The following is a 10,915-nucleotide window of genomic DNA, read 5'->3' on the forward strand; positions in this document are numbered from 1 at the left end:
ATGCCTCGAGTTTAATCTATAATATGTATGGTTAAAGGGATTATATTACACGAAAAACATTAATCACGAAAGGTTTTATCTAATCATGATTTAATTATTGTTTAATTGGGTAACAATGATGTATTACTAGATACTGCTCATTGTTTATAATTTTATTAGAGAATAAAATTATTGCCAATTAAATAATAGCCTATAGGGTCGCACAAATAGAGCACTTAATGGAATAGTTAATTTAAATTATGGATTTAAATTAATTGATGATTATTCAAATTTTATTATAATGAAGTAAGACTTAATTGAGATAATATAAATTCGAATTAAAAGGAATGTTTTTTTGCCCATAATAATTAAGTAAGACTTAGTTATTAATTAAATAATAAAAATTCATTTTTATTATTTAATCCAATACCTACTAGGGTTGGGCTTTGCTGTTATGGGCCTTTTTAATCAGCCATTAAATACATAATGATAGGTTAAAGAGGCTTGCACGTTTTTGAGAAAACCCTAGCAGCAAAGAGAGGCAGAGGCAATTCGGATCGTCAAGAAGGAGGCTAGTACATCCATTCTGTAGTCAAGTTCGTGAGACGTTCTTAGAGGTGCTCTTGTGGATACCATAGAGGTGTTTCTCCGTGAGGTAGACACAAAGTGTGATAGCTAGGATCTCCGTTGAGTTCGTGAAAGTTAAGCTCTTAAAAAGGTATGATTCGTTATCTCCATAATCTGCCCATAATTATACATGGATCTTGTTATTGGGTTTCGAAATTTTTGTTTTATTTACGTTTATCCATTGCGTTTTATGCCTCGGAACCCAACATAAGGATCAAGGAATGATACCTTAGAAGTAACCACAGAGAACACAGGACATGATCTACTATCAGAGATCATTCAGTGTGTGATTGTGTGGTATTTTAACTTGAAGTACATTCTGAAAGATTGGTCATACCTGAACTTTACCTTAGCTGCTTTATGTGCTTGGATATTCAGCGCAAGACTTAAATAGCAGCAGAGTTAGTAGCAATGGTAAATTGCATCATGTATTGATTTAGAATTGAGTAAGTAGAATAGTTCTTTCTAGAGAATGTATCAGAGCCACATGGATGAAACATGTGATAAAGATGGAAGAAATACTCTACTCATTTTAGTTCTAAACCAATATAAGGGTTTATCTAGCATATAGCAATCATATTTTGTCAAGTATTTTATCAAATATGTACACATGCATAAATATTTTATATATTAGAGTAAGAGCGAGCATACATACAGGACAAATAGACATTATGATTTAAGACAATTAAACATAATTCATGCTAGGAATAAATTTATCTGAGATAGAGTGTTAGGTCCAATACAGAGAAGGGGTGCTAACATATCTCAAATACATACAAAGCTCCAGAAAAACTAACTCAATTACCACATAACATGTAACATGTAAGATCATGGTAATCAATTAGCATCAAAATCTCAAATCCAATTATCACTAAGCATACAAGCATACAAAACATGTGATAATCAATTTGCTTCAAACCATGGATAATGAATATAGGGAAATAAACTTTACAAGGCCTCACAACATCATCATAGGATTTGTAAAATTTATCCCAATCAAATTACATAATATGTTAACTTCCATTTTTAAGTGGACAAGTTTAACATGCCAAGTTCACTAACCAACTTGCTAAAAGTAGCTTCATCAAGTGGCTTAGTGAAAATGTCTGCAATTTGATCAGCTATGGGAATAAAAATTAGTTCCACAGTGCCATTCACTATGTGATCTCTAATGAAATGGTACCTTATATCAATATGTTTGGTCCTCGAGTGCTGAACATGATTGTTTGAGATTGATATGGCACTTGTGTTGTCGCAGTAGATAGGAATATGATTCAACTCAAGTCCATAGTCTCGGAGTTGGCTTCTCATCCATAGAATTTGAGAATAGCAACTTCCAGCAGCAATATACTCAGCCTCAGTAGTAGATGTAGAAACTGAATGCTGCTTCTTGCTAAACCAAGAAACCAATCTTCTTCCAAGAAACTGATAGCTTCCTGAAGTACTTTTCCGATCAATCTTACAACCAGCATAGTCAGAATCCGTATAGCCAATGAGATCAAAGCCCGTGTCTTTAGGATACCAGATACCCAGATTCGGTGTACCCTTCAAATACCTAAAGATCCTCTTGACAGCTATCAGATGTGACTATTTCGGATCAGCTTAGAACCTCGCACATAAGCATGTTGCAAACATTATATCTGGACGACTTACAGTCAAGTAGAGAAGAGATCCAATCATGCCTCTATAGTGAGTGATGTCCACCTTTTTACCAGACTCATCTTGATCAAGTTTTGTGGCAGTTGTCATAGGAGTCTTGGCAGGTGTTGAATCTTCCATCTGATATTTCTTCAGAAGATCCCTGATGTACTTCATTTGACAAATGAAGATACCATCTGGCTTCTGGCTTACTTGAAGTCCGAGGAAGAAATTTAACTCACCCATCATGCTCATCTCATACCTACTCTGCATAAGCTTAGCAAACCTTGCACAAAGTGCCTCATTCATAGACCCAAATATAATATCATCAACATAAACTTGCACAAGTATAATATCATTTTTATGCTTTTAATGAAATAGAGTCATATTTATGACACCTCTAGTGAAACCATTCTCAAGTAGAAATTCAGAGAGAGTGTCATACCATGTTCTAGGCACTTGCTTTAGACCGTAAAGAGCCTTGAAGAGAAGATACACAAAATCTTCAAACTCAGGGTCTGTGAAACCAGGAGGTTGCTCCACATAGACCTCTTCTTCAAGCTCACCATTCAGAAAAGCACTTTTCACATCCATCTGATAAACCTTGAAGTTTGAATGTACAGTAAATGCTAAGAACGTTCTGATAGCTTCAAGTTTAGCCACTGGTGGAAAGGTCTCATCATAGTCAATGCCTTCTTCTTGAGAATAACCCTTAGCAACCAGTTTCGCCTTGTTCCTTGTTAAAATTCCATCTTCATCCAGCTTGTTCTTGAATACCCACTTAGTGCCAATAACAAATTTATCTTTTGGTCTGGGTACAAGCTTCCACACTTTCTGTCTTTCAAATTGATTGAGCTCATCTTGCATAGCAATCACCCAATCAGGATCTCCAAGAGCTTCATCTACTTTCTTTGGTTCTATTTGAGAAAGAAACCCAGAAAATAGACATTCATTAGCAGTAGCTCTTCTCGTCTGAACTCTCGCTCCAATATCACCAATAATGAGATCTTCAGGATGAGATCTACTCCACTTTACAGCTCTAGGCAGATTTGCCCTTGATGATTCAGCTTGATTAACATTCTGTTGAGTTCGACTAGCAGATCCTCTTTCTTGTTCTGCTCTCCCTGAGTTGCTGCCATCTTGATCTGTAGAATCTGACACTTGAGGACTGGTTCCAGAAACTATCTCACTATGCACAGTTGTGTTACCACTATTGCCATTCATATTTGAACCATCTCCACCATTTCCATCAGAATCTGAATCACCATTATGATCATTGTGATGATCATCTCCATTGTTATCTCTATTTGGAACAAACCCAGGTTCGTCTTCATCATCAGAAAGATCTTCCACACTTAAGTGATCATTACTATCTTCCTTCTGAATACTTGGGAGCTTGGTGTCATCAAAAGTTATATTAAGGCTTTCCACAACTTTGTTGTCATCAATCACAAACACCCTGTATGCCTTATACTCCAATGAATAGCCTAGGAAAATACCTTCTTCAGCTTTGGCATCAAATTTACCAAGATGCTCATCGTCCTTTAGCACATAGCATTTTCCTCCAAACACATGAAAGTAACTCACGGATGGTTTCTTGTTGGCCATTAACTCATATGGTGTCTTTTCAAACATCTTGTTGATCAGGGTTCGATTCTGAGTATAACACGTAGTGCTAACAGCTTCAGCCCAGAAATACGTAGGAAGATTGGATTTATTCAGCATTGTCCTTGCAGCCTCAACCAACGTACGATTCTTTATTTCTACCACTCCATCCTGTTGAGGAGTCCTTGGTGCTGAATACTGTCTCAAGATGCCTTTCTCCATACAGAAATCATTCAACTTTGCATTTCTGAATTCTGTGCCATTATTTGATCGTATGCATCTTACAGGCATGCCAGCTTCTAACTCAATCTTGTTGATGTGATCAATGATCATTTTAGCTGCTTCATCCTTTGAATATAAGAATAACACCCACGTGTATCTGGAATAGTCATCAACAATCACTAAGAAATATTTCTTTCTCGACATAGATATTACATTGACTGGTCCGAACAAATCCATATGCAGAAGTTGTAAGGGCTCAGCAATGTCAGAAACTGTCTTCTTCTTATATGATGCTCTTTTTGACTTTCCCTTCTCACATGCTTCACAAAGTCCTTCAGGACAAAATTCCATCTCGGGCAGACCTCTCACCAATTCCCTCTTAACCAAAGAATTCATGGTCTTGAAGTTTAAGTGGGAGAGCTTCTTATATCATAACCAACTGTCGTCTGGAGAAGCTTTACTATAGAAGCATAGAACTTGACCATCTCCAGCAGAATTCCAGTCAGCTACAAACAAATCACCCTTTCTCACTCCGTTAAGAGTAAGCTTCTCATTCTTCTGATTAGAGATCAAACACCTCTCCTTCTTGAATAAAACTTCACAGCCTTTATCACAGAATTGGCTTATGCTGAGAAGATTATGCATCAGACCTTCAACCAGAGAAATATCTTCAATGATGACATTTCCAATTTCCAAACAGCCATATCCCGTTGTATAACCTTTGCTGTCATCTCCAAAGGTAACTTCCGGGCCAGCTTTCTCAATCACCTTTGATACCAGGGCTCTATCTCCAGTCATATGCCTCGAACATCCACTGTCCAGAATCCAAATGACCTTCTTCTGCTTAATGCCCTGAAAACAAAGGAGATTAAGTTTTCTTTGGTACCCAAACTAAGTTGGGTCCAGGGGACTTAGAAGCATTTGAATATTTAACATTCTGCTTCACAGAATTGACATGCTTAGTATGTTGTGCATTGTCTTTGACTGTCCCTTTGTCACTTACAAAAGCACCAGCAGACTTGCTTCTGGGCTTGGTGACAGTGGCTCTTTCCTAACCTTAGGAGGGCTGACAGTCTTAGACTTACCAGTGTGTGTGTGTGTACATGATTATCATGATTATGTAATGAATTGTGCGAGTGTGTGGAATCAAGATAAGTGTTCATGAAATTAACAACACATGGCATGCAAACAAAATTATTGCACTTAGGAGATTTAGGTATGCTAGACATTTTATGCATATTAACATTCTTAACATTATCTACTTTAGCCTTCCTACAAGCATGAGTAAGATGACTAGCAGATCCACAATTGTTGCATAACTTTCTAGGGCCATTGCCTCCTATCCTTCCATTTTTATTCCTGCTTCTTTTAGTTTTAGAACTAAAACCTAGTACAGCCTTAGATGTTTCAATATCTGAGTCAGCTGACATACTAGGTTCCTTTGCCTTTTTATCTTTTAATTCATTTAAGTCCTCAACAAGCAACTCATGTTCAATGAATAGTTTATCCTCATCAAAGGGATCAAAAGATGCTTTCTTGTATAAAGGTTCCTTAGCATTTTTCAGAACGTGTGGTGTATCAGGTGGATTATTTACTTTTTCAAATTTTTCATTTTCCACCACACGTTTCTTACTTGACTTTCTAAGCTCATCATAATCTAACCCAATTCCAAGTTTACCACTTACAACTTGGCTAGATATGAGTTCCTTCGCAAGATTAACAGAATTGGCATACGCTTGTAACTTAGCTTCTAATTCCTTTATCTTCTCATATCTCTGAGCAATGATCTCAACATGATTATTAGCCTTAGGTTCTAGGTAGTGATGTTTTTGCCTAATGTCTTCAATATTAACTTTCTCAAGAACTAACTTATCAAGTTCTTCCTGTAGTTTCTTTACCTTTTCTTTCAAGTCACCTACAGTACCATTAGCATTTTTCAAGGAGACTATACAGTGATAATAGCTCAGATTTATGGAATTATATCTATCAATGCATGCTTTCTCAGTGCATTCAACTTTTATATTATCAAATGAATATGCAGCAGGTATAGTGATAGACTTTCTAAAAGCAAGGCAGTGTTCATTCTCACATAGATTTTCAGTATGAAATGGAGGTGAGTAGGAGCAAAGGATTACCTATCTTGAAGAGTGTGGAGTGTCAGCCATGAGTGCCAGATTTCCAAACTGCTCTTCCTCATCATCAGTATCATCCCAGCTTCTACCCTCAGCTATGTAAGACTTCACTGGATACTTCTTCGAACCTCCAGAATCTTTCCTTTGATAAGCCTTTCCTTTGTCTCTTGCCTGTTGACTCCTTCTACATTCAGTGGCAAAGTGTCCCATTTCTCCACAGTTGAAACACTTGACATTCTTTCTATCCACCATCCCTGTCTTGTAGCCTGAGTCTGAATATGATGGAGATTTCTGACCCCTGTTGCTGCTACCAGATCCCCTGAAGGCTTGTTTCCTCCTGAATCTCAGGTTTCCAAACATAGCTGCCATGTGGGCCATGGTGGGATCCTTCATATCTTGCAACTCTTCCATTGTATAATAATCCCTTGAGTCTCCAGAGAGATTTCCATCATCAACTTCAGCATCACAAAGCACTTGATCATTTGTCTTTGGCTTTTCAACAGTTATGTCCAAGTCCTTGTGTTTACTAGCTACAAGAGCAGTTGACTTCAGTAACTCAGCATTCTTCACGTCCCCTGCACCACTTCTATATATAATCTTTTTCTGTTCCAATTCCATTTCATGAGTCTTCATCTTCCCATATAACTTGTCCAGAGACATAGTCTTGAAGTCCAAGCGCTCACGAACTGAATCTCCTTTACTTATGAGATGAGTGGGCAATGTCAACATAAACTTCATGTTTATCTCTTTCTGTTCATATCTCTTCCCATAGATGCTCAGTTCATTTATCAACTTGTTCAATATTTCAAAGACCGAAGTTATGTTTTCGCCTGAGAGAGATTTGAATGCCTCGTACTGAGTAGTCAGAATATCAAGTCTGTTTTCTCTGACGTCTTCCGTTCCTTCCATTAACAACTCTATGGTTTGCCACATATGCTTAGCATTTTCACACACAACAATTTGATGGCTCATGTCATCATCCATGGATTCCATCAACAAGTGCTGCACCTTGGCATCCAGACTATCCAATGCAATATCCTTCTCAGTGTAGTCATCTGGATTCTTAGGAATTCTCTTCTCATCATCATTTGGATCCTCTATCTCAAATACAAATGGTCCTTTCTTAATGACCTTAATGTATATGTGATCTGCAGCTCTGAGATAAAGAAGCATCCTCTTCTTCCATAGATTGTAGTTTGCCTTATCAAATTTTGGAACCTTAAGACCGCCAATCTTTTGAGAACTCATTTTTACAGATCTGTAAAATTTTCACAATATGATCTCTCAAACTGCAACTATCCAATCAGTCACACAACACAACCAATCAACAGAAACCCAATCTACACAACCAGAAGCTATCCCAGTCTCCGTTCAACCAAAATCCAACACAAAACTTGCTAACCTAAAGGATCTGACACGTATATCGATCAAGAAGCTCTGATACCAATTGTTAGGTCCACTAAGTTAATACAGAGGGGGGTAAATGTATTATCATTCATTTTTCAAATAAATTCGCAGCGGATAAAGATACTATGAAAAACAAACACAAACACAAGAGCTTCGGGGGATTGATCTTATATTATTAAGAAAAATCTCCGAGTGGGTTGCTTACAAACTTTGTTACAAACGTAAACAAAGCAACAATAACTCTACGCAATACAAAAGATAACTTATCAAATGTGTGTATCGCTATCACTCTAAAAAGCAATATAACCTATCGGATATAAGCTATCAATACAAGGCTTTAATGTTTTTAAGTGTTCCTGTGTAAGACTAGAATTCTGTATAAAATTCAGCAGCACTTCACTTCGCAAATTGATGATTTGATAGAACGAATCTCCAAAGAGCAAGAGCAACGCTACTATTTCTGATTGTGATTGATAATCCAATTCACTGTTTAACTGATAGATATAGGTAGGTGAATAGACTTGGAGACGTGGCAAGCACTCGTCCAAGTAAATAGATTTGAATATGTGCAGTAGTCGAAATCCACAAGTCGAATTAAAGTTGCCTTGAATTACTGGAAGTCGAATCATGTTCCAAGAGGAGAGTTGACTAGAATTTCTACTCAAACACTCTACTAGTCGATTTTTACTCAAGGAAATTAACTAGTAGCTTTGAAGTTACTCCACAAGTCAATTTTCTAGAAGTTGAATAGAGCAGAAGTCGATTTTTATTGCAAGGTAGGGATTTGACTTAGATTAACCAAGTAGCTACTAGTCGATTTTTAGGATGCTAAAATTGACTAGTAGAATATGGTAGTCGATTTTTGCACTTCCCATGCCTTAGAAACTTTTCTGCAATGCACTTCATTCGACTATCATTTCCTAGAATCGACTTCTAGATGCATAAGTCGATTTCCAAGCTTGTAGAAGTTGAATTCTTGTTTCTTTGCCTTAGAACAATCTTTACTTGCATTCCTTTCAACTTGATCTATGCAATCCCTGAGTCATACCACTTCATGTCTTCCTGTCTTCTGAGCTTCGTCTTCAATCTTCGAACAGTCTTCTTGAATACGAATCTCACTTGACAGTCTTTCGAATGATAGTACTTAGTTTTCTTTCACAGATCACTGATGCCTAGTGCAATGGTTTGGTTCACAGACGACTAGTTCCGCTCTCAGGCCTTCGTACTATAGACTATACAATTCACTGTCAAGTCTTCTACCATATCAAATCAGCTTCACTGAAACCCTTATGACCTTCACACCAATCTAGATTGCTACTTCGAATATCTTCAACCTTATTCCTTCGATGAATGAACATATTAATGAACTTCCTTCGAACTTCTGTTGACGACTTCTTCACTGTAGCTTTCCAGATCATTCTGTATATGTCAAATCTTCTATCTTCGTACTGGTTTCAATGGATATAGGATTATTTGCAAGTCATGTCTATGTTGAGTTATCATCTTCTGCATTGTTGTCATAGATGAATCTATCTTTAATCTTCAACTCCTTCTATATCCAACAAATTGGACTCTGCTATTCACATAGCACACAACTGATGATACGTTTTATAGAGCATGCTAATTGTTGATATCCAGTTTATACATGTTTTACTTGTTTTCATAAACGAGTTATGATTTATGTTCCTATACTATTTTGTATAAACTGATTTACTTGTTATTCATATAGTGGTATTGTTGAGCAATTGATTGCTCACCCTTGCAGCTTGTTTTGTATTTATATATTGCAGATGCCTAAAAGACCAGTCCGACCTTGGCAGAATAGAGTGTCAGCCCCCTCCGGTCCCGGCTCCTCTGAGGTAGTTTGTATCAGACCATGAGCTCTGATGAGTTGCTGTAATAAGATAGAGTGTCGGGTTGTTGAATAAGTCAGTTATAGATAACCTAAATAATACTTGAACCTGTATCAGATCTTGGGTTGGGGTCATGTTTATATAATAATGTTTAATTAGTAATTTATATTCGTGGTTTGTTATATTTTAGTGACTTCATCAACTGACCCCGGGGTTGAGGCCGTCACAGTTGGTATCAGAGCTACAGGTTCAAGTCCCTGATTTAGGTTAAGTGTTGAGTCAAAAGGTATAGGAAGTGTGTCCTAAAGTATGAGTCAGCAACTCATTTAGAAGAGCAACCCTAAGAGCCAGTCGAGGGTTCCGACGGTGTTACCCTGGCATCTATTGATGGTTTGATAGAACTGCCTTAACCTTGTTGTGTATTTCCTGTATATTTATATATTTGGCAGTGGCCTATAGTGATTTCTAATTCTCCATCCTGGGAGAACAGATCAGACTCGGATAATTCAGACTCTGAGAGGACCTTAGACGTTGTAGCTGGGGAGACTCTTTTTCCTCCCCCACCAGTTCCTCCATTTGCACCGAGAGATGTGTCAGGACCTAGTGCCCAGTCCTCGTTGGGTACATAGGTCAGTGTCCGCTGTTAGAGATTTTCCACCAGACAGCGGTCCTAGTTCTTCTTCTAGAGACCTCCAGTTCCTCCATCTGCTCCTTCAGGTGCTTCATCCCCGATACCCTACCATGTTCACCGGGCGGTGAATATGTCCTTTATTAGAGAGCAGAGTCTTGATAGAAACAGCCTGTCTTTGGCATATCAGAGCCTGGTTTTTGCACATAAGCCTCAACTCCTCCAATTCAGATTTTTCATTCGAAGATTGACCTGCATCATGAGTGTGTTGTTAAAGTTGGAGTTATTGTCTTGGTGTAAATTGTTGCAGAAAACCGGGAGGGTTGAATTTATTGGATCCAAACTGCTGATAAGGCTGTTGTACCGCATTCTGGTTGTTGCTCTAGCTGAAGTTAGGCTGATTCCAGTTGTCAAGATAATAAGTGTCTGGAACCGGTTGCTGCGATCTCTGAAAGTTGCTCAGAAACTGATCTGATTCACTAGATATAGCGCATTACTCAGTTGCATGCGAACCTGCACATAGCTCACAAACACTGGTTATCTGATTAACATCATAGTTAGCCAGAGAATTGATATTCATAGACAACTCCTTTACTTGAGCAGTGATAGCCGTAGTTGTATCCACTTCAAGAACTCCTGCTACCTTGCCCTGTGGCAATCTCTGGGTTGGATACTGATATTCATTAGCAGCCATCTGTTCAATTAGATCATAAGCTTCCTCATAGCTCTTTGCCCATAGTGCTCCACCTGATGATGCATCGAGCATAGGTCTTGATTGTGCTCCAAACCCGTTATAGAAGTAATTGATGATCATTCAATCACGC

General features: G+C 37.9%; 1 protein-coding gene across 1 annotated transcript; it reads right to left on the bottom strand.

Annotated features, from left to right (window-relative positions):
* Positions 1-2,208: 2,208 nt before the first annotated feature.
* LOC141714981 (uncharacterized) lies at positions 2,209-7,451 on the bottom strand. Its single transcript, XM_074518471.1, has 7 exons — positions 6,256-7,451; positions 5,316-6,132; positions 4,285-4,449; positions 3,925-4,197; positions 3,192-3,786; positions 2,531-2,582; positions 2,209-2,407 (listed from the first exon to the last, which is right to left on the bottom strand). The coding sequence occupies exons 1-7, from the start codon at positions 7,449-7,451 to the stop codon at positions 2,209-2,211; spliced, it is 3,297 nt and encodes a 1,098-aa protein (XP_074374572.1).
* Between the last annotated feature and the right edge of the window lie 3,464 nt (positions 7,452-10,915).

The sequence above is a fragment of the Apium graveolens genome, chromosome 3, assembly GCF_009905375.1.
Source record: "Apium graveolens cultivar Ventura chromosome 3, ASM990537v1, whole genome shotgun sequence".
Taxonomy (NCBI): Eukaryota; Viridiplantae; Streptophyta; class Magnoliopsida; order Apiales; family Apiaceae; genus Apium; species Apium graveolens.